We start from the raw sequence: 25,990 nt of genomic DNA, 5'->3' as shown, positions 1-25,990 counted from the left end.
TTGCATACATCTTGTAAATATGTTAATTCATATAGCAAGTCGTTTTGTCTTTACAAATTTCTGAAAACTTTTGAAATCGGTGAAATTTTTGTAGGAAGACCGTTAAGATCCTTGAATATCTAATAGCACTTGCAACATATGGAAAATGTAGGCTAAATATGCTGCTGAAAAGTTAAAATTTGAATATGATTGCCTAAAGAAGAGCAAAAGCTTTTAGATGACAGAATATATACAATATTTAATATTAATTAAAATTTTTTTTAATAATTAAAGCAATTGTGTTTGTTGAGGCAAGGAAGATATTAAAACTGAACCCAAATAAAAATGTACGTTAAATTCAACAGCTCTGACGATTAACCATTTTTTATGCCATGATATCTTTATAGCTAAAATAATTACATTAGAATTCATTTTTTAATAAAATATCTTTTATGCACACTGTGTATGTAGATAAAAATAATATATGAAACCAAAGCTTTTTTACGTGTCAATTTATATTTTAAATCAATTTAAAATTTAATAATTTTAATAAATTGAACATTCATTGTCATCATTGCGAATAAATTATTATGGTATATTGTCGATGTTGATTTACATTAAACTAATGCATAAATTGATTTTTATCACGCGATGTGTCATTAAAATTTACGCTTAAAACGATCATCTCCCGCTACTGTCGATTTCACCGTTTATTTAAAGTATGCTCGCATTATCTACCGCATTGCTGGCCCTACCATTCTTTCACATTTCATTATTATTATTATCGCGTTTCTCTCCCGACACACGGCGAGCAATTTTACCGAACGATTTAACGATACCTTAATTTGGTATTCATTCAAGCGCGCTCCATCAAACTTCACATCTTCCTCGAGCGAAACACTTTGCGCCATCGTAGCCACATCTTCGCCCGTCTTCGCTCTCGATCGTGATTTCGCGGGGGAATATTTGCAATTTAGATAGAGCCGCGTATATAGCGACGGGGACGACGCGGCATCCGGTGCATCCTTCGGTGTTCCGGGTGTGGACGAGGCGCGAAGGGGCACCAGGAGACAAATGTTTCGAGGGGAGAGGGTGGCCGGTCGTCGCTCGCTCGCTCGCTTGCTTGCTGGCGTCGCGATGTTAAATAATCGCGTCGCCGGCACGTTTTCGCGTAACGAGGACGTTTATCAGGATCCAGCAACCGGGAACTGATTTACAAATAGGCCCCGAGAGAGGCAGCTCCTCCATCCACCCCTTCGTCCCTGTTCTCCTTTCCTACCGACACCTTTCTCGTTCACTCACCCGCTTACTCCACAAACTTCCCCGCATCCCTATCCTTCCCTCAACCTCCCTTCCTCCCTCTTCGTTTCTCCATTTTCCACTCTACCTTCCTTTGATGGCAGAGACGAATCAGCCTGAGTTTCCGGTGCATCGTCGAAGAATGTTTCCCTATTTCGGGCTTAGCCACAAGGATCAAACAAGGACGAAGTTTTCTGCTAATAATTTATGGATCCATTGTCGAATGGAATACCTCAAAATGGACACGTATTACGTAATCAAATTATTTTGAATTCAAATTATTTTCTAGCATTAATTTTTAATTATTAACATTTTTTTAAGAATTGATATATAAAAAAAAGAAACTTTTAAAATTTATTCTATTTAGGTAATTATAAACACATCATAGAAAAATTATATTTAAAACATCTAATTATATATAAATATATAGCGTATACTTAAAACGCTATTTTATTAAACGATAATAAGTGATATCGCTTTTATTCGGTCTATTTCACTCGTAAATTCGTGAAGATACAAAAGTAATTTCTTCAAAATGAGACTCGAAGCAAAGGTCCATCAGACTCTTCCATCAAGAAATAAAATGGTATGAGTTCGTTTCACGGGTAACCGCAAGTAGAATAACATTAATTCGTAAGAGTTTATATTCCTCCCGTATTTTCGAAGAGAGATGAACGATAAAGTGGATGCGGTTCTTTCGGGACCTAGGGGTTAACCTAAGACGTACTCCCTTCCCTCTTTCTGGTTTGTCCCTTCGTCACGCGGCCCTTCCCAGCTTTCCCTCTCCAGGGAAATCATTTTCATTTAAGATCGTACACTACAGCACCGTCCACAACCAAACCGGAGACGAACTCTCTCTCACTTTCGCTTGGAATAAATTATTTCCCGCGCTCGTCCTTTGCGCGACGTACGAATCTTCTTTCTCCCCATCTTCTTCCTCCGCGGTACGTTTTGCAAATAGCTTTCGCATGGCGGTAAAAATAAGCGCGGAAACTATCTATTCAAACGTTGGTTCGCTTTTAACGTATCGTTATCGAACATTGCTGTTGTTCAATGCCGGAACGTCGAACGAGAGCTTTTTCTCCCTTCATAAACGCGTTATTACACATTCTCTTCCAAGCGATGCACATCGAAAAGCACTCAAAGATCGCAGCCAAAACTTACGCAACTACGGACAACGAGCGCTTACGTTTATGCACGCACGATGCACCAAACAAAAGTAATATTTTAATTATATTCCAATTGGGATCCTGAGGCATCGAATGATAAGAATTAAATGGCGCAAACAGGAACATTATTGAATTAGCAGAATCTCTAAAATAACAAGCGGTCTACACCGCGATAGGCGATTGGAATTTCCTCTGCCTATTGTGATCAAAGTGCATCACAAAAAATTTAACGACGTTCTCGTGAGCGAAAATTCGGTTTGACACAATCGGACGGCGTTTCGTTTTAACGAAGTCATGCTGCATAGAACGAGAAGCGAGGCGGCGCGGTTTTGTACGGAGGATCAAAAAATACACCTGTCACGGCGTGAAATCGGAAAAAAAATCGGCACGATGATCCGAAACAACAGAAAACAGTAAGCCTGCGTGACTGAACGCCACAGATTGCCAACAAATCCCTGCGAAACTGTGTCATGTAAAACTTTTGCAGTTTCGCCATTGACCACGAAATACACGATACACAACGGCGCATTGGTGCGCTACGATATGCAGCCGTTCGTAACGAAACTGCATTTAAATAAGCTGCCTAACATAGTCTGTGTGAATGCATAAAGAAATAACGAAGGTTTTCAAATATACATCGAGGAAGCAAAGTCGTTAACTTGACTAAATTTTTTAATTCCATTAAATTTTTTTAAATCATATTTACGTATTTGACTTTAATGCATAAAACACTTTAAGCAATTATATATTTAACTTAAATACATAAATACTTGAACTGAAAACATGTAATCAAGTTGAAAAACTTAATCAAGTTAACAACTTTTTTTCTCAGTGCATAGATCTTTTTTTTTAATACTACGTGTAAATAATCGGAATAAATTAATCTTATTCACGTTATAAGAAAGTTGATCAAATTTTAGAAATAATAACTATCTAACATATAATAAAAACGGAAGTAGAAACATATATATTATTTCGCGAAGGTAAAATAAAAACGCAGCTGAATATATTCATATATCACCATTTTTATTCGCACGTTCTCTTTTATTTTCATGCGGTACTAGCAATAAGCAATGCTTACTTATCATTTTCCTATATTATCTTTTCTATCACCGTTTTCTCTTTGCATTCGACAGTCTTTTTCGCCCTTCAAAGGTAGGCAACATAACTGTTGAAACGATCGATATTCCCGAATAATAATTTGCTTGTCCCCGAAGATTCAACGGTTTCCCGACGTACAGTTCCGACAAATCGGTGCGGTTGAGCCTCCGGGAGTACTGGGACGACCATAAAGCTCCTTGCCACGGGGTGAATCGAAGCGCGGCGTCCGCGATGTAAATCTATGCATAGCTTTTGTTCCCCCGTCGTACGCGCGTTGCCCTGTTCGTAAAAGTTTTCTTATTGCTGTATCCGAACATGGCAAAGGTGTATTGCGAAAGAGATGGTATGCTTTATCGCTCTGCTTTTTTCTCTCTCTCTCGTATAATTTGGAATCACTCGATTTAAATGAGACACAGTAAAGTCCTCGAAAAAAAAATAGACTGGTTTGTTTGATTTGATTCATATTAATTTTATATTTTCTTTAAGAATTTTGCGCGTACGATTTTTTATAATTTTAATGTAACAAATCATATATTTTGTAATGTTGGCAATTATTTAAATATTCAGAGTTTAGAACATGGGGACTATTTAATCAATTTTATTACAGATGAATTAAAGATGAAAAAATATATTATGCAATAATACATAGCAGCAATAATGTATTGCGCTATATATACGTAGTATCTTTGTCCACAACTTTGACGTTGTTGCATTATTTAACAATATCAAACGTAAATCTTCAGATAATACACGTAATAACTCTGAATGCATATATTATATCGTTTAAGATTATTAATAAATTTTGTATCGGTAAATTCAACAGAGCAAATTTTATTTGTAAATAAAATGTGATCTATTGAAAAATTAATACTACGATTTTATATGAATTTTGTCAATTTACGCGAACAAAATAACTCGATGAAAGCCTATTGATCGCGCATGCGAATTATGGGGCGCAACTTTTTTCTCAATACAATAAAATAACAGATATCATAGCGCCTTTTTGAAGCGTGAACAAATTACTGGTTAAATCATCGAGCGCTTTTCAATTGCCACACTGACTGCAGCCTGACCGCTGTTTAGTGGACGTAGAGCGCGAACGTTTAGCGCGTAAAAATACGCGCCACTTTTGACATCGTAATGAGATTGAGCGTCATTACAAGCGCATAAACACGTTCGATGTTCAAAAGAGGATAAAACGCGGCTTAATTATATGCAATTAAACCCGGATGGCACGAATAGATAACAGAGTCCCAATGAAAACGATTTAACGTACCCGCTAATGGATTAAAGTCCAATTTTCTTCTGGTACAAACGACCTAACAATTACTGACGAGAGTATCATTGACAAATACATTGACAATACAATCATCAGTATTGAAAAATAAATGACGAGGCTCTAAAGCCATTAATATCGCAAAGAAATAATTGGAATTATATCCCGCTCATTCACGCGTAATAATTAATAAAAAGCTAATAAAATAATCTGATAAAAATGCAATGTAATAAATTATAATTGCACGATGCTCTCTGTAATGTTGATAATGCATCGTTATTATTATCAGAATATAATAATAATACATTTCCACACACAAATTCATTAAAAGCTGAATATTATCTCTTAATATTTTTTATAACGATTAATATCTATGTGGAAAGTGAAATAAATAAATATCTCAGGAGATCGACCTAAATCTCCGACACAATTATAAAATATCTCATTGCGCGGAATTTCTTTTACAAGGTTCCTTTGCAACAGCCTTGTTGTAAAACCTCCGGCCGGCATTTGAAATTGCGTGTGCAGCTCCTATAGACTCGACTGAAGAAACACCGAGGCGGAGTCGTTAAACTTATCGTCGCCGTTAATGAGTAGGGACTTGTAAAGAGACAGCCAACAGCATTTATCTCTCGTCGCGGGTCTTTGTGACGCGGACTGCAATCAACGGTGTAAAGGAGTTCGGTCTACAAACCCCTTACACGACTAACTTCGTTGCATCGAGACTTTCCTCCTTTATCTCCCACGCGCAAGAAAATCCCGAAAGACATTCGGCATTCCGCGCTTAAGAAACTTACGTCTTCTTCTATACAGGCCACGTATTCTCTTTTGTTCTTTCATGCATTTCGTTCATTGCTTCAGTCACGTCACGTCTTTAATCATCGAGCGTGTACCGGCCAGTCGAGGAGAACAAACTTTAGTTCTTCGGCTAAAACCTTCGAAGGACGGTGCTGAATTGTCTGAAAGTCGATTATTGTACGATCGTGTTTTTGATTGCCAAAGCTGGTGTTATGGACTTCAGTTTATAGGAATAAATAAAGAACAATAGAGTCGTCTAATAATCATTTTTCACGTGTGTATCTCTCTCTCTCTTATTTCCGATCATCTATTTTAATAACATATTTTGGAGGTTAATTAGATTGAAAATCCTAATACAATAATGTATAATAATAATTATTTATAACTTCCAAGTTATAAATAATCGAAATCAATCAATAATATTAAAAGTTTGTACTTTCAGATTTATTTTTACATTTAAATATACAATATAATTTATCGTTATAAATTTTCACAGTTTAGATGATATTGATTTACTCTGCTAATGTTATCATTTGATTTCTTACGTGCAGATATTACACTACGTGACTGCAGCAATCAGCAGATAATGATTATCGATAATAAATTTTAATCGTTACTTGCAAATTATCTAATTGTATGTATCACATGCATATCGTAAAGAAATGTTTTTCTTTCCACTTTTTGCATAGCATTTGAAATAAATTTTATAGAAATTTATTATTTATAATTATTATATTTTTAATATTTTGTCTTAATATCTTGTATCAATTTTCAGATTTTGATAATATATTAACAATGAGTAATAGACGAATGAGAAAGAGATAAAGATAATAGAATATCATATCTGTGCATATTTAATCATGTTTTTTTAAATATTTTTTTCAATCAATAGAGCGATGAATTTATGAGATATTATATTTATCAGTAATATTTTTATATTCGTACTTTAATTTTTTAATTATATACGTCTTCTACATATAATGTCATTTTTTTATACATTTGTTAGATTTTTAAATAGAAATCAAATATAACTTAACATTCACCGTTACGCAAAGTTGTAGCACAACTACATAAAATATAAATATATTTAGATTATTTAAAAGCCGTTCTCACATAATTAACATATTAAAATATAATTTTTATTTCTTTTTTTAAAATGAAGATATTAAGAACAAATTACATAATTTCAAAAAAATAATTAATTCCACAGGAATTACGTATGACAAGATACTTAATAATTAATAATTAATTTTATTAAATTAATTTTATTAAATGTAATTAATAAAATTAGTAATAAATTGTTTAAATAATTAAAAAATAAATTGATAATTTATAAATTTACCATAGATTGCTCTGCTGGCCCATAAAGTCTCCCTCTCAAAGTTCTTTGTCTCGCACCCACAAAAACATTCGCACGCATTTGGTCGGCATTTATTTTTGAAATAAATCACATAAAGTATCTTTTATTATACTATGATAGAATATAAAAATCGCATAAAACTCATTTGCTTGGTATTTTTACGACATTTCATAAACTAGTATAATCTGAATTTTTGCGAAAAAACCATAGTTTTAATGAATCATTAATACAGTCATAATCATTGATAATGGTGTAGGGCAAAAAACTCAAAAATTCTAATCAGAATAAGATAATGCGGGATAGTTTTTTGGTTTTAGAAAACTTTGAAACTGCTTTTCTGTTAGTTGATATCTTCGGTTCTAGTAAGAAGGTCATAGTTTTGAAAATTCGAAACTTTTTGACCCTCTTGCCGAAACAAAATATCTTACCTTGTCTCTTTTGATCAAAGAATTTTAAATAACGTTAAAATACGAATGTTCATATATAATTTCACGAACGTTTATAATCGTATACAATTGTACATAGTTACATATAATTATATGTGAAAAATTTTTTCTCGGATACGACGAATGTAACATGAAATCGCACAATTGTACTTGTTAATAAAATTAAACTCTCGTTGCGACGCCGATGAACTTAGAATTAATTCCGAAACCGTTTTATTAACAACTGAAAAATTCGTAAATGGTGTCGATAATTTCACACCGATATCGTGCGATACGATGCAATTAATGAAGTCGAGTTAATGGCTAATTAAAACGCGATGGACCGTCCAAAAATATACAATCGAAATTCAGTATTATGCAATACATTTGGAACACATGAATCCCGCTAAATAAACGCATTATTAATAAACGGTCAATATATCGTGGCTTTCCGCTACTTGAATCATTCGAGCCGGTGGTTTGCTTATTACTCCACGCTTTCAATCCGAAAACGATGAACAAATTACATTTACGATAGACGAAAAATTCAAAGCGCAAAGCGCTACATACAACCGGATGTAAATATCATTAAAGAAATAATTATTAGCCGTAAATATCGCAATAAAGCCATTCCCCTTTTTTATCGCTTTGATCCGTGCTTTAAACAACTTTAAACAATTCATGAAATATTTATACTCGATAATTATCTTCATCATCTTAATACTTTTATGAATCGTTAATTCTAAGTACAGCTAATTAGTGCAAGTAGATAAACGTTAAGCGTTCAGAGAGAGAAAGAGACAGAGTGAGAGTGATTGTGTATTTTCCTGTTACCCGTCACGATTGCGTTTTACAGAGAAATGTGATAATACGCGGAGCGGCACGTACCGCTACCTGCTCGACTGTCACCGCGTAAATGAGAGCGCGGTGATTTTGTTACACAGCAATGGTTTGTAACTAACATGAAGAATATCAAGACCAAGACTACTGTCCCAAAATATTACCTAAAATATTATAACATTCTATAGAGATATACATTTATGTCGGTTATTCTATTTTTTGTTTTAAGAAAATTATTAATATTTGCTCAATATTCGTCATAACTATTTATAATTAAACTGTTGCACGCTGAACCGAAAACTCCACTCTTATTAATTTATGCTTATTTCCACCAATATAGATTAACTTCGATTTCAGTTTAACTTACCCTTCATCTTTCTTTAGTTGTATAAATTAGAAAAAGATAAGGGGTATGTTAAACTGACAATGAGATTAAAGTTAATTTACATTGGTGGAAATGGGCATTAATCGATCTTATAAGATGGTCGCGCAGAGACGTGTCGACATAAGCTGAACGTAATATAATGCCAAGTGTGCCAAACGACGATACACACAGACTGAAACTGTGATACGAGTACTATAACTTTTTAGAATTATTTGATACCATATACTTTATGGTATTTATAAGCTTAGTGACTAAAAGACAAATTATATTAAAATCTGCTAAAAGTTCAAAGACTATCACTCTGTTCAAATAAGTTTGGTTATTACAAATAAAAATAATGCTGTTGACAGAAGTAAAAATTACTGGTGTTACGTTTTGTTTTTTTTACCAGTAAAACCAGTAGACGATCTTAAATAGTCCGAAACGTCATAAAGATTTTCAAATTTCAATTTAAAATTGCAAACATTCCAACGTTACCGCAAGCTTGTAGCACCATTACAGAAATCTTTTGTAACTTTCATATTACAATGTTTCAATGTAAGGCAATATTTTTTTAATTTTTCAATGCTAGGTTATGATTCTAACTTTTTATAAATGTTATAAATGTTATTAATGATTAATATTATTAAAATATGGATTTTTTTATTTTAAACTCACCTCCTTTTTTTCTTTTTTTCTCTTTATCTTCATCTTTTTATCTCTATTTAACAACTGCTTTCTTCCTTCTCCTTTCATTTTTTATTATTTTATTCCTTTTCTTATTTATATTCAACGTTTTATAATATCTATCCGTCTATTACATGTGATTTTTCTTGAAAGACAGAAAAAAATATTTTATAAAATAAATTTTTATTTTTATATTAAAATTTTAAAATATTATCTAATCCAGCGGTTATTAGAAATGTATATTATTTTTTTGTGTTTATTTGCTCTCCTATTTTTTTCTTATATTTATTTTAAACTTTTGTTTCTTTGTTTTTCCTTTTTTTAAAATTGTTTTTTTATAACCTTTTTTATACAAATAATTTTTTAACTAAGGTAAAAAGTTAATAAATTAAAGTTTGTGTGTTTTAAAAATAACTAGTTAAATTTAAAAATTTAATTATTTAAAATTAACTGTAAATTAAGTTAAAAGTTATTAACTTTATTATTTAACTTTTAATTTTGTTTAATTACTAAACTCTGCAAATGAGTTACGAGAGTTTATAATGCAGTGCAATGCAAGAAAATCTCTCTAAAAGTCGTTACGATAGTTTCGTGCAACGAGAAAGATTCCGTTTAGCCAAGGCGACGTGCGCGCCGGTTAATGCTCCTCCACTCGGGGGTCGTTGACCGCTCATGATCGCGTCAGACAAGCCCACGTGCTTGCCGTCTGGGCCGCCTCCCCACTCTCTGTCGGTTAGAAGAGTGGGGAGGCGGCCCAGACGGCAAGCACGTGCGCCTGTCTGAGGAGACCGTCTGCGGTCAACGACCCGAGTGGGGGAGCATTAACCGGCGTGCACGGCTTGGTTAAACGGAGTTTCTCTCGCTGCGTGACTATCGCAACAACTTTTGAAACATTGTAATATTGTATGAAAGTTACAAAAGATTTCTGCAATGTTACTACAAGCTTGCGGTAACGTTAAAATGTCCGCAAACCTAAAAATCTTTATGACGTATCGGACTATTTAAGATCATCTATTGGTTGTACTTGTGAAAGAAACAAAATGCAACGCCAGTAATTTTTACTTCTGCCAACTGCATTATTTTTACTAGTAATAATCAAACCCATTTTTGAACAGACTAATTATATACACATACTTTATTTGCAAAAACAAATATGTCGAGAACCGTGTAGTAGTTATTACAAAAATAATTCTATATTAGATATTGAATTCCTCGTTGTACAAGTTAATTTGAAAGCATTATTTTGCGCTTTGCTTCATAAACTCGTTAGTAGAATTTAAGCAAACGATTAATTTGGCACAATTATGATCTTTATTAAAAAAGAATTAAATTATTTTTTGAGATAAAATATTCTAATGCAAAAAATATGTAGTACAAAGTGAGTCTAATTGATTTATAGAATACGCTATTGAAAGATTGTACAATAATTGTGGGCATCCTCAATGAACTGTTTCGCAAGTTCCAAAGACAGTTCCGCAGACGAGGGGACCAAATGTTACGATCCGCCACAAAACCCAATAACAATGTCGATACATTGCAACCGAGTACTTTCCACCATTACGACGTTTTTTAACCACCGAGACGAACGCAAAACCTTTTTATTTCTTTCGTGAACGTCGGGCGCGCCGACGTGATGAAGTATAAAAGAGCGAAGTAACGGAAGAAGCCGTCGTTGAAGTCGAAGAAAGACAAACCACTCGGTCGTGACGACTCGTAAGTTCCCGCAGCCGGTAGTACCGAGACTCTGGAACGAAACTAATCGAAGAGCATGACGCAGAAGCCTCTCATCCGTGGAGGGTCGCCTCTATTGACTTAGCAAAGTTTGGATTGCCGTACGGATAAGACGCGCAGCAGAGTCAGCAGGCGAACCGCGGAAGCTTCGGCGAGCTTCAGCCTCGTCCTCGTCTTCACGCGTACCGAAACTTCCGGTCGCGCAGTCTGCATCTAAGCTGGCCCGCGGCGAATCGCGACGACGGCCGGACATGAACCTGCACTAAACCGACATTAATACTTGTACAGTCGTGACTGGCGAAAATGCCAGAGAGATTCGACATATACGAGCATTTGCTTTAGACTGACAAATATCTTCCTTAAGTGTTTTATAGTGGTTATATTAAAAGCATATTTAAAATTTATCCAAAAAGTCAAATTGTCAATAAAATACTCAGCAAATGCTTTTTAAAATACACATATTGAAGAATTGAAAGTATATTTATTTCTCGTTATGTAAATGCTCATTATTTTATAAAAATGTATGCATATATTTTTTTCTTTCATGGATAATGGATGATTTCACATAATATTTTATATAATATTATTATATGCAAATCGAAGGAATCTGCTTAATTCATAAACGTTAAACAATTTTAAATATTTAATTTTAGATTTGTAAAGAACGTTCTCTGAAAAAAATTAAAAAATTGAAAAAAGTAGAAAAATTAATAAATTAATTAAATAAAATTCTAAGTAAATTTTAAACAGTAATAAATAATTATAAATACGTTGTAACAAAATTAAGCATTTTATTAGTTACGTAGCTGGTGTAAAAACAATATGAAGATCAATATCAAATAAAGAAATATATTTTTTGAAGCTTATGGAAATTTGAACAGAGCGACAGATTAATCATCCCCGTTGCTTCGCCCGAGGAAAGAGTTCCTCGCAAATGTCAGGAAAAGCCAAGTCAAAGGCGGAATCGGAGAATGCGTTTATATCGTTCGCGAAAGACAACGCGGCGCTCGTTGTCTCGTTAAGTCGACAGAGATCGAGCGTTCGTTCCTTTGGTCTGCGAGAAAGAGCATCGCCCCTTTTCAATACGTCAACCCCATTCAACCTCCGGGGACCCTGGAATCTTTTCTCCTAGCAAGGTGACTCACGAAGACGTCTTTTGCATAAGGGAACATGGCCAGCTTTTGATAAAGAGAAAAGGATAAGGATCCGAGAAATAACGATGCTGCGCATACATGGATAATTTGTATGTGAAAAATATTCTTTAAAAGTGATTAACGGTTTCCGAGTATGCTATACTGCATGCAAAACACGAGACAAATAAAACTTTCGTCGTTCATCATTTTTACTTCGTAAAAACGAATTATCTATTTCATAAATATATTTTATATTAATGATTTAACCAAATCATATGTATTTGATATCATTTTGTAAAAAGCTTTGTTTCGTGAAATGTATAATATCATTAAAACAAAAAGAATATGTAATAATCACACTAACAAGAATTATCCCTAAAAAGGTCTTTTAAAATATACTCGTACATATTAAAAAATATATATACATATATACATAAATGTGCGTCAAGTAACATAAAAGTATTTAAAAATATATACATTTTAAATAAAAAATTGCGCGCGCGATTGCTCAAAAATAATCTGAAATTAATTTAATTAGCTAACTATTACTAATTGTAGAACAAGCTTAAATCTTATCACATAACACTTTTGACGATATTATATATGTACAATTGATAAAATTTTGTTTTATTTTTTTACTACATTTCACATAAGTTCTAAGAAACAAACTCAAATCAAAATGAGACATTAAACTTTACAAATCCGGGTTATATTAAAGATATAAAATCAACAAAATATGAAAAAATTCTCTATCTCTATTTCTTTTTTCCTTCTTTTTTTCAGTTTTTTTGTATATTTATTTATATTTAAATGTATATAAAAGAAGGAAAAAGATAAAATAAGAGTTTTTTTAAGCGATTTATTTATTGTTAGAATTTATTGTTTACGCTAGAAAGAAATAATAATTACATTAGTAATTTTTATACTTTGTCATACATTATGCCTTACATTATCATATAACTTGGTTTGAAATTACAAGTAGTAAATATTCAATATGTTAGATATCGAATTTTTTTAAGGATAATTTTACATTTTGTATAATATGATTAAATGCAAATTATTTGAAAGAATCTGCCTAATTCACAAACGTAAAACAATTTGGAACATTTTATTTCAAATTGTAAAGAATATTCTCTGATAAAATTAAGAAATTGAAAAAACAGAAAAATTAATATGAAATAAAATTCTAAGTAAATTTTGATTAGTAACAAATAATTGAAAATACGTTGTAATAATATTAAACGTTTTATTACCGTTTTTGAGTTTAATTCCAATTATTCTTGTACAAAATTTTCCAATTCTTTCCAGATCCAATCCTTTTTCTTTGGTTTTCGTGATAAATTTTTTATAGGTTTTGTGAGCGGTTAGATCATTGATGATTTTTTTCATTTCTTTAGACGAAACCGTCGCGATAAAATCGGTATAAACTATTGAAATTTTCATTTTTCTTTTGTACAAAGCGTCAATTTTGTCCAAAGGTAATATATCATAAAGATCTTTGATCATTTCTTTTATTCCATCACCGATTCGTTGCGTCCAAAATAGAGACTTAAAAACGCTCTTGAATGGTACATAGTTTTCCATGCCGATGGCACGATGTAGTTCCTGGATAGGTTGGCTAACAAAAAGTTCAGCCTTTTCTAAATATACCACGAGTGCTTGATATTCCTTAAGAGCTTCGACAGCACGCAGCAGATCGTGGAATTCAGTTGTGAACATGAAAAGTATAGCGTCTTGTACTTCTACGTCTTCATTTATATGGTGAATAATTATGTTAAGAAATTTTATCGGAAGAAGTTCGACAAAATCCACTATCTCTTCCATTAAATCGCTATTTTTGTTGAATACTTCTGCTAAATTTGTACCAAAATCTAGCAACGGATGAGCTTGTCCCAGGCCCATAATGGCTAAGATGGCAATCAATCTTATTGTGAATGTCATCTGCAAATTAATGTTGAATATATTACATCATATATTTAATGTGTAAATACGGTATATAATGGAAAATATTTTGAGAAATAAATCAATGTTTTTATCAATGATTAATTTACATATACAAAATAAGAAATGTTAATGTAAGATGAATAATATAAATAATAATTAAACATATAGCACGTGTTATTACATTGTTAAGATTATTAACAGTACATGTACTATCTTACATATAAACAAATCAAAGCTTATAAATTTTTGTTAATTAAAACAAAAATTCAAGTAAAAATTTATAATAAAAATATTATGTGTTATACACTACTCAAAAAAAAATAGGGAACACTTTTCAGACACCAAAAATTAGGCTATTTTCAAATGACTGTAACTCGGTGAAAAATTATCGTAGATAAAAAATAAAAAAAGCATTTTGAAGCTTGAAGATCCAACTTTAACGCTCTATCAGCAGATTTTCAAAATTCTTTTAACTTCCTTCTCTTATGCAGTAAAAAAGCACATCCTGTTTTGTTCCTTAAAATTTTGTATTTTTGACACTTTGCAGCTCGACCAACAAATTTTTTTCGAATAATTCAAGTAAAGCTTCATAAACTACAACATTTTTCCTACAAAATGCTTTTCTTAAAATTTCTCTACGATTTTTTTTGACCGAGTTACGCAACTTTGAAGCTAAACCTGCATTTTTTACAAATGATATCTGTACTTCGTGAAAAATCATCGTAAACAAAAAATCAAAAAACCATTTTAAAGCTCGAAGTTTCAGCTTTAACATGTTATTAATGGTTTTCAAAAATTTTTTCAATTTCTTAGTACTATGCCTCAAAAAAGTTACACTGTTTTTTCCTTGAAATTACGTATTTTTAACAGCCTGTAGCTCAATAAAAAATTTTTTCTTGACAAATCCAGTACAAGTGCCATAAAGTATGATATTTTTTCTACAAAATGCTTTTTTTAAAATTTTTTCTACGATTTTTTTTGACCGAGTTACAAGACTTGAAGAAACACATTTTTTACAGTACATTTTTCTGAAAAATGACGTTTACCGCTGACATTAGCATTACCCAATGTGCACCACGTGGAGGTTGCCGGTCGGATTTTTGCACATTGTGTGTGTGTGTGTGTGTGTGTGTGCGCGCGCGCATGAGTGTTCAATAGTGTGTATTTCCTCCTCTCTGATCAATTACTGCTTGCGAGCATTCTCGCATATTTATACATCTTGCAATACGATCTTGCGGAATAATGTGCCAAATTTTTGTTAAAATTTCTCCCAATTCTTCTAAATTTTGCGGCTGTTCTTCGCGACGCCTTAATCGTCGTTTCATTTTATCCCAAATGTGCTTGATTGGATTTAAGTCCGGGCTATTGGCAAGATGATTTAACAGTCTAATTGCGTGTCGTTCAAAAAAACGTCGCGTTATATTCGCCGTATAAAGTCGAGCGTTATCCTGCATGAAAATAAAGTTCCGACAGGTTCGATTTAATTGCAAAACGTGTGGTCGTAGAATATCGTTGATATAACAAACACCCGTCATTACCGGAGGTGGCAGGATCACTAGATTACTTTGTCTTGTAAGTGATATACACCCCCACACCATCACGGAACCGCCGTTGTAAGATCGTACTGGCACAACGCAACGTCGATCATAACGTTTATTTCGTCGACGCCAAGAACGACAATTAAGGCGTCGCGAAGAACAGCCGCAAAACTTAGAAGAATTGGGAGAAATTTTAACAAAAATTTGGCACAACATTTCGCAAGATCGTATTGCAAGATGTATAAATATGCGAGAACGCTTGCAAGCAGTAATTGATTAGAGAGGAGGAAATACACACTATTAAACACTCATGCGCGCGCGCGCACACACACACACACACACACACACACAATGTGCAAAAATCCGACCGGCAACTTCCACGTGGTGCACATTGGGTAATGTTAATGTTGACGATAGACGTTATTTTTCAGAAAAATGTACTGTAAAAAATGTGTTTCTTCAAAGTCTTGTAACTCGGTCAAAAAAAATCTTAGAAAAAATTTAAAAAAAAGCATTTTGTAGAAAAAATATCATACTTTATGGCACTTGCATTGGATTTGTTGAGAAAAAATTTTTTATTGAGCTACAGGCTGTTAAAAATACGTAATTTCAAGGAAAAAACAGTGTATCTTTTTTAGAGCATAGTACTAAGAAATTTAAAAAATTTTTGAAAACCATTAATAACATGTTAAAGCTGAAACTTCGAGCTTTGAAATGGTTTTTTGATTTTTTGTCTACGATGATTTTTCACGGAGTACAGATATCATTTGTAAAAAATGCAGGTTTAGCTTCAAAGTTGCGTAACTCGGTCAAAAAAAATCGTAGAGAAATTTTAAAAAAAGCATTTTGTAGGCAAAATGTTGTAGTTTATGAAGCTTTCTTGAATTATTCGAAAAAAATTTGTTAGTCGAGCTGCAAAGTTTCAAAAATACAAAATTTTAAGGAACAAAACAGGGTGTGCTTTTTTACTGCATAAGAGAAGGAAGTTAAAAGAATTTTGAAAATCTGCTGATAGAGCGTAGAAGTTGGATCTTCAAGCTTCAAAATGCTTTTCTTATTTTTTATCTACGATAATTTTTCACCGAGTTACAGTCATTTGAAAATAGCCTAATTTTTGGTGTCTGAAAAGTGTTTCCTATTCTTTTTTTGAGTAGTGTATATAAATTATTAAAGAACAAAATTTACAAACATGATTTATGTTAAAAGTCTAAATAATAAAATACACATGAAGAAATTTTCATTACCATAGTAACTGTAGTGAATGCGTAGTAAATGCGTACTGAATCGTGGGTAGAAATAACTGTTAGTAACATCGTATAGCACTAGATAAGATAAACTTCTTATGCAATAAAGCACTAGATAAGATTAACTTCTTCTATCCTACCTGAAAGAGTCAATGTTAAATCGATAATCGCAACTCTTGCAGTTTATTGTAGATGCTTTTTCGTAACATTGCTGAAATTGCGTTTCAATAGTTTATCAAGAATTATGTGTGTATCGAGTTTTGTAATTTATAATATTAAAAGCTGTGTAGCATGTGCCTGTTTTGCTAGAAAGAAATTACATTTGATAAGATATTCGTTGCAAAAAACACTTGAAAATTAGCTTAGTTTGCATTAAAGATATTAAATCAATAAAATATTAAAAATTTTTCTTTTTTTATCTTTTATTTTCTTTTTTTTATCTTTCTCCCCCTTTTTTCTTCTTTATTTCATTTTTTTGTGTAGTTATTTATTTATATCTAAAAGCAATATACGAAAAAAGGAAAAATAAAATAAGAATGACTTACTTTAAAATAATGAATTTATTATTATTTACGAAGAAATAACTATTACATTAGTTTTGTTTTTTATTACATTAACATATATCTTGCTTTGTAAGTAGCAAATATTTATTATGTTTAATATCAATTTTAGTTTTAGGACCATTTTAGATTGATTTAATACCAATTATTCTCGAATTAAGTTTTTCTATTGCTTCAAAATCCAATCCCTTTTCTTTAGTCTTTGTGGCAAATTCTTTATAGGTCTCGTGAACGCCTAAAGTATAGACAATTTTTAGCATTTCTTCGGACGTAATCGCCGTGATAAAATCACCAAAGGGTTTGGAAGTCCTCATTTTTTCATCGTAGAGAGCGTCAATTTTGTCCAAGGGTAATACATTATAAAGATCTCTGAGCATTCCTTCCATTCCATCACCAATCTTTTCCGTCTTAACTAGAGATTTTAAAAAGCTTTCTATCTTGGGTGGCACAAAGTCTTCCATGCCGATGACATAATGCCATTCCTGGATAGACTGAGTAACAGGGAATCCAGCCTTTTCTAAGTATACCACGAGTGCTTGATATTCCGGAAGAGATTCGAGAGCACGCAGCAGATCATGGAATTCATTTGTGAACATGAATAGTATAGCTTCTTGCACTTTTGCGTCTTCAGTTATATACTGAATTAATATATTAAAAAACTTTTCCGGAAGAAGCTCGTAGAAATTCACTAACTCTTTCACTAAAGCGTTATTTTCGCTGAATGCTTTTATTGAATTTTCACCGAAATCCAGCAGTAGATGAGTTTGTCCCAGACCGATAATGGCCAAGATTGCAATCAAACCTAATGTGAACTTCATCTGAAAATTAATACTCAGTGTATTATATATATACATATATAAATATAAATTAAAATAAAAAGCATTATTTTGAAAAATAAATCAATTTTTTTTATCAATGATTAATTTATGTTTACAAAATACGAATATATGTTAATACAAGACAAATAACATAAATAATAATTAGACATATTATATATTATTACATAGTTAACATTATTAACATTACATATATTAGGTCATTAAGTATGAAATGTCAGATTTTAAATCAAAACATTGGTTTACTATATCTCAAACAAGAAGCAACACAATTAATCAAAGTATGCGCCAAATTTATTGATACAGTTTTGCCATCTTAACGGTAGCTCGTTTATGCCGACTGCAAAAAAGCCTGCAGAGCATGTGTCAACGATTTTTGAAAATACGTTTACTGCATCTTCGTGAGAATTAAATATTTGTCCTTCCAGAAAGTGATCCAATTCCTGAAAGAAATGGTAATTAGTTGGCGCAAATTTTGGTAAATACGGTGAGTGATAGAGGATTTCTAAGCCCAGCTGCTTGAGCGAGACTGTTTGTGAGACACGTTATTGATTGTTATCTTGCAGTAAGATCGGCCTGTCTATAGTCATCAATCTCGGCTGATTAATCGCAAGCTCTCTCATTATTTTGTGCAATTGTTTGCAATATGCATTCTCTGTAATCGATTGACCAGGTTTTATGAAACTGTAGTAGATAAGCCCAGCGCTAGACTACCAAACAGACACCATTAGTTTTTCTTGGTGAATATTTGGTTTCGGCATTTTATCTTTATTTAATTGTGCCGTACGTTTGCGATTGTCAAAAAGAATTCATTTTTTATTATACGTAATAATACGATGTAGAAATGGTTCGCCTCTTTGCCGTGACAGTAAAGAAAGGCAAACTTCGAGACGATTTCTCTTCTGCTGCTCGTCTAATTCACGCGGAACCCATCTATTCAGCTTCTGTACCATGCCAATTTGTTTCAAATGATTTGTTATTGTTGGAATAGTAACGCCAAATCTTGCTGCTAATTCATGTTTAGTTGGAGATGTATCCGTTTTCATTACAGCTTTCAGCTTATTATTTACCTTGCTCTCAGATTGCCTAGGTGACTCATTTTCAAGATTAAAATTGCCAGAACGAAACTTCTCAAAACATCGACGTACTATATGTTCTTTAATTGCATCCTTGTCAAACATGTTGTTGATATGTCGAGCTGTCTGCGTTGCACTGAATCTACGACGGAACTCGTATTCGATAACAACATTTATTTTTTATTTATCCATGACTTTACAAAAATTGTTCTAAAAATGACAATTTGAAAAATAATCACAAATCAAAACCTGCATTTGAAAGAGTGATGTATCTACACAATAAAGAAAAAACCAAGAACTATTAATGTAAAATGTTAGACATATTAACTCTCAAACTTAGTGTTTAACGAAATTGAACATTTCATACTAATGACCCAATATTATCTTATATAAACAAATCAAAACCTAAAAATTTTTATAAATTAAAATAAAAATTTATATAAAAATATACATAAATATACATAAAAATGTACACAAAAATATATATAATATAAAAATTATGTATTTTACGTATTTCTATATGTGTTTCTTTCTTTTTTTCTTTTTGTTTATTTTTAAATAAATTTTTTTCAAAGAGAATATTAACTTTAACGTTACAATACAGGAAAAATATAATACACAAAATTAATAAAGATGAAATTAAAAATACAAAAATATATAATCCTTTAATGATAATTAAGAATTAATTAAAAACGAAATCTCTGCAATTAAAAATCTATATAATGACATGTTTACTAAAAAACGAAATTTGTATTAAATTATAGATTGATAATAAATAGATAAAATAAAACAATTGATTGTATATACATATTCGTATGTATATATATGTTTATTTATTTATTTATTTATTTATGCCCACATGTGTTAAAACTATCACTGCAATAAGATTAGAGTTAAATAAAAAAATTTTACTTACTGTGATAACTGTAGCAGATGCGTAGCAGATGCGTACTGATAATCACAAGGAGTAATAATCGTTAGTGATGATCGTTTATTTATATAGTGGTAATATTAAACTTTTTATACAAAAATAATAAGAAAGTTGGATAAGAGAAATTGAAATTAAGATATTATATGTGATTGATTCATATGAAATAATGAAAATTATTTGATAAGCTTTCCAGTAAACATAGATATAATATACGTAAACATACACGATTTATATCTATATTATTGTGGGATCAATTGGGCTAAACATAATAAGTACAAACTTTATTAACGTGAATGTAAACTTTACAATAAACGCTATAAATTCGCTCGAAATTTTCTTAGTTAACTCTTTGAACTCTCAGAATCGTCTGACCGTCCGGCTCTCCGTCACGGCCTCTTATACAATATTTCTCGGATGGACACACACGTGCGTATGATTATCGAAAATTGCTCCCAAATCGTCGCTAATTTCACCCGCGACATCGTCAATCTCGGACAACACCTATTAACTGAATGACATTTCCGTTGTCGAATGCCGAGGCTCACTCCGGAAAACGACTCCGATTCCATCCGTCAAAACCTCGTGTCTTATATTCGCAACTCTATCTTCATCTCCTCGATCTCTTCATCTCTCTCTCTCTCTCTCTCTCTCTTTCTCTTGCTTCCTCTCATTTATTCTCTCCGTCACTCTCACTCTTATTCTCATTTTATTTCTATAGCTAAAATTATATTTTTAACATCCTACATTATTTATATGACAATTACTCATATTTGCTTTTAGACACGAAAATACGTAGAAAATTATATTTTCTGCTCTACATTATCTAATATGTACATATAGAAAATGATCGTTAAGTACTCTGAAAGATTTTAAGGGTTGGCTCTTTACACTAATTCAAGACAAAAACTTTGTACATCCGAAACGGCTTAGTTTCAAAGACATATAGAGTCAAAGTTAAAGGAAAACTTATGCATATATATACTGTAAGTACTATCTTACATATAAACAAATTAAAACTTATAAATTTTTGTTAATTAAAACAATAATTCCAGTAAAAATATATAATAAAAATATTATGTGTTAGATCTAATAAATAAATAAGTTATTATTAAGAACAAAATTTACACACACGATTTATGTTAAAATTTTAAATAACAAGATATACATGAAGAAATTTTTATTACCGTGGTAACTGTAGTGAATGCGTAGTAGATGCGTGTTAAATCGTAGGTAGAAATAACTATCATCGTACATTTTTATCTCTTCGTACAAAAAAAAAACCGTGAAGCACTAGATAAAATTACTTCTCCCCTGATCTAAAATAGTCCATGTTAAAACGATAATTGCATCTTTCGAAGTTTATTGTTAACGCTTTTCCGTAACAACGCGAAGATCGCGTTTTGACAGTTTATCAAGAAATTATATGTGTATCGAGTAAATTTGTAATTAATAATATTAAAAGCTGTGTAGCGCGCGCCAGTATTGCTAATTGTTTGTTGTAAAACAACACTTAAAAATTTTGCTTAGTTTCCATTAAATATATTAAATCAATAAAATATTAAAAATTTTTCTCTTTTCATCTTTCAATTTCTTTCTTTTTATCTTTCTCCTTCTCCTTCTCTATTTCATTCTTTCTATACAAATATTTATTTATATCTGAAAACTTATACGAAAAAGGAGAAAATAAAATAAGAATTGCTTACTTTAAAATAATGAAGTTACTATTATTTACAAAGAAATAATCATTACATTATTTTTATGTTTTTTATTACATTAACATATAACTTGTTTTGTACGTAGCAAATATTTATTATGTTAAATATCAATTTTTATTTTAAAACTATTTTAGATTGATTTAATACCAATTATCCTCGAAATAAGTCTTTCTATTGCTTCAAAATCCAATCCTCTTTCGTTAGTCTTCGTAGCAAATTCCTTATAGGTCTCGTGAACGCCTAAAGCATAGACAATTTTTAACATTTTTTCGGACGTAACCGCCGTGATAAAATCACCAAAGGTTTTGGAAGTCTTTATTTTCTCATCATGGAGAGCGTCAATTTTGTCCAAAGGCAATACATTATAAAGATCTCTGAGCATTCCTTCCATTCCATCACCAATCTTTTCCGTCCTAATTAGAGATTTGAAAATATCTATCTTGGGTGGTACATAATCTTCCATGCCGATGATACGATGCAATCCCTGGATAGATTGAATAACAGGGAGTCCGGCTTTTTCTAAATATACTACGAGTGCTTGATATTCCGAAAGAGCTTCGAGGGCACGCAGCAGATCGTGGAATTCATTTGTGAATATGAATAGTATAGCTTCTTGAACTTTTACGTCTTCAGTTATATACTGAATTAATATATTAAAAAACTCTTCCGGAAGAAGCTCGATGAAATCCACTAGCTCTTCCACTAAACCGTTATTTTCGCTGATTGCTTTTGCCGAATTTTTGCCGAAATCCAACAATGGATGAGTTTGTCCCAGACCCATAATGGCCAAGATGGCAATCAATCCTAATGAACTTCATCTGCAAATTAATATTAAGTGTAATATATATATACATACTCGTATATAAATATAAATTAAAATAGAAAGCATTATTTTGAAAAATAAATCGATTTTTTCTATCAATGATTAATTTGCGTTTACAAAATACGATTATATACAAGATGAATAACATAAATAATAATTAGACATATATTATATATTATTACATAGATAAGATTATTAACATTTATACATACATTAGGTCATTCAGTATGAAATGTCCGATTGTTAATCAAAACATCAGTTTATTATATCTCAAACAAGAAGCAATACAATTAATCAAAGTATGCGCCAAATTTATTGATACAGTTTTGCCATCTTAACGGTAGCTCGTTTATGCCGACTGCAAAAAAGCCTGCAGAGCATGTGTCAACGATTTTTGAAAATACGTTTACTGCATCTTCGTAAGAATTAAATCTTTGTCCTTCCAGAAAGTGATCTAATTTCCGAAAGAAATGGTAATCAGTTGGCGCAAGGTCTGGTGAATACGGTGGGTGATAAAGGATTTCTAAGTCCAGCTGCTGCAATTTGAGCAGCACTGTTTGTGAGATACGTGGTTGATCGTTATCTTGCAATAAAATCGGTCTGTCTCTATTCGTCAATCTCGGCTGCTTAATCGCAAGCTTCTTCATCATTTTATCCAATTGTTTGCAATATGCATTATCCTCTGTAATCGATTCACCAGGTTTTGTGAAATTGTAGTGGATAACCCCATCACTGGACCACCAAACAGACACCATTAGCTTTTGTTGATGAATATTTGGTTTTGGCACTTCATCTTTATCCAATTGTGCCGTACGTTTGCGATTGTCAAGAAGAATCGATTTTTCATTATACGTAATAATACGATGTAGAAATGGTTCGCCTTTTTGCCGTGACAGTAAAGAAAGGCAAACTTCGAGACGATTTCTCTTCTGCTGCTCGTCTAATTCACGCGGAACCCATCTATTCAGCTTCTGTACCATGCCGATTTGTTTCAAATGATTTGTTATTGTTGGAATAGTAACGCCAAATCTTGCTGCTAATTCATGTTTAGTTTGAGATGTATCCGCTTTTATTACAGCTTTCAGCTTATTATTCATCTTGCTCTCAAATTGCCTAGGTGACTCATTTTCAAGATTAAAATTGCCAGAACGAAACTTCTCAAAATATCGACGTACTATATGTTCTTTAACTGCATCCTCGCCAAATATGTTCTTGATATTTCGAGTTGTCTGCGCTGCAGTGAGTCCACGACGGAACTCGTATTCGATAACAACATTTATTTTTGATTTATTCATGGTTTCACAAAAATTGTTCTGAAAAAGACAATTCAAAAGATAATCACGAATCAAAACCTGTGTTGGAAAAAAATGATGTACCTTTACAATAAAAAAAAACTAAGAACTATTAAAGTGAAATGTTAGATATATTAACTCTCAAACTTAGTGCTTAACGAAATCGAACATTTCATACTAATGACCCAATATTATTTTATATAAACAAAAATCAAAACCTAAAAATTTTTATAAATTAAAATAAAGATTTATATAAAAATATACATAAATATACATAAAAATGTACATAAAAATATATATAATATAAAAATTAGGTACTTTACGTATTTCTTTATGTGTTTTTTTCTTTCTCTCTTTTTGTTTAGTTTTAAATAGATTTTTTTGAAATAGAATAATAACTTTAACATTACAATACAGGAAAAATATAATACACAAAATTAATAAAAATGAAATTATAAATACAAAAATATATAAACTTTTAACGATAATTAAGAATTATTTAAAAACGAAATCTCTGCAATTAAAAATCTATATAATGACATGTTTACTAAAAAACAAAATTTGAATTAAATTATACAATAGATTAATATTAAATAGATAAAATAAAATAATTGATTGTACATACATATATGTATGTTATATATACATATATATATATATACATATATATATATATATATATATATATATATATATACATGTTTATTTATTTATGCACACACAACATGTGTTAAAATTTTATGCAATAAAAGTTAAATGAAGAAACTTTACTTACTGTGGTAACTGTAGTAAATGCGTAGCAGATGCGTACTGATAATTACAAGGAGTAATAATCGTTAGTGATGATCGTTCATTTATATAGTGGTAATATCAAACTTCATACAAAAATAATAAGAAAGCTGGATAAGAGCAATTGAGATTACGATATTACATGTGATTGATTCATCTGAAATATCGAAATGATAAGCTTTCCAGCAAACATAGAGATAACATACATAAACATACACAATTTATATCTATTATTATTTATATGACAATTATCCGATATTTGCTTTTAAACACAAAAACACATAAAAATTTATATTTTCTTCTCTGTATTATTTGATATGTACATATATATAGTGGTCGATAAGTACTCTGAAAGATTTTGAAAGGTGACTCTTCACAATAATTCAAGACAAAGACGTTTGCACATCCAAAACGGCTTAGTTTCAAAGATATAAAGAATCAAAGTTAAAGGTAAAATTTCGTTTTTTTTTTAAATTTTGAAAATTACTCAGTAAATTACTATTTTGATGAAACTTTGTATGTATGTTTGAAGAATATGAAAATAACTCGAAATTTTTCCTTTGACTTTGACAATCGATATCATTGAAACTAAATCGTTTTGGACATATGGTCACATAAAACATTTATGTTGAATTAATATGAGGAATCACCTTTTAAAATATTTTAAGAGTACTTTAATGTGATTTCTTATACTAATTCAACACAAAAGTATTATATGACCAGATATCTGAAACAATTATTAATATTAATCATGCTGTGATTCACATAAAGTTATCAGAATATATACTTAAAACAATTTATCACTGATGACAATTTTTTATTTTCTGTTATTAAATAAAAGACAACATATAGAAAACAATTTATTTCTGAGAATATATATATATATATATATATATATATATATATATATATATATCTATAAATTCACAGTAATGTAATCATACAAAAACGGCAAGTTAAACAAATTTATTGTTGATAATTAGTTCAACATGCAATTAACTAATTAAAAATATGATAAGCTACAATTCTTTGTCTATTCTTCGTCTTAATAAAAGAGATAGAAATTTGTTACAAAACAAA

The 25,990-nt window shown here is 31.2% G+C and overlaps 3 protein-coding genes across 3 annotated transcripts; all 3 read right to left on the bottom strand.

The window, feature by feature from the left end:
- Positions 1-13,290: 13,290 nt before the first annotated feature.
- Positions 13,291-24,967, bottom strand: LOC105201877. The gene is made up of 7 exons (XM_039453272.1): positions 24,897-24,967; positions 23,042-24,142; positions 22,140-22,824; positions 20,277-20,311; positions 19,169-19,502; positions 17,577-18,266; positions 13,291-14,103 (listed from the first exon to the last, which is right to left on the bottom strand). Exons 3-7 carry the CDS (start codon positions 22,785-22,787, stop codon positions 13,306-13,308), a joined length of 2,505 nt encoding a protein of 834 aa, XP_039309206.1. The 5' UTR covers positions 22,788-22,824; positions 23,042-24,142; positions 24,897-24,967; the 3' UTR covers positions 13,291-13,305.
- Positions 18,531-21,335, bottom strand: LOC120358623 (histone-lysine N-methyltransferase SETMAR-like). The gene is made up of 3 exons (XM_039453323.1): positions 20,277-21,335; positions 19,355-19,570; positions 18,531-18,727 (listed from the first exon to the last, which is right to left on the bottom strand). The coding sequence occupies exons 2-3, from the start codon at positions 19,463-19,465 to the stop codon at positions 18,557-18,559; spliced, it is 282 nt and encodes a 93-aa protein (XP_039309257.1). The 5' UTR covers positions 19,466-19,570; positions 20,277-21,335; the 3' UTR covers positions 18,531-18,556.
- On the bottom strand, positions 23,120-24,124 carry LOC120358617 (histone-lysine N-methyltransferase SETMAR-like). The gene has a single exon (XM_039453271.1). The coding sequence runs from the start codon at positions 24,122-24,124 to the stop codon at positions 23,120-23,122; it is 1,005 nt and encodes a 334-aa protein (XP_039309205.1).
- Positions 24,968-25,990: the final 1,023 nt, after the last annotated feature.

Source organism: Solenopsis invicta, chromosome 9, assembly GCF_016802725.1.
Source record: "Solenopsis invicta isolate M01_SB chromosome 9, UNIL_Sinv_3.0, whole genome shotgun sequence".
Taxonomy (NCBI): Eukaryota; Metazoa; Arthropoda; class Insecta; order Hymenoptera; family Formicidae; genus Solenopsis; species Solenopsis invicta.
This window is presented reverse-complemented; position numbering and strand designations above follow the sequence as displayed.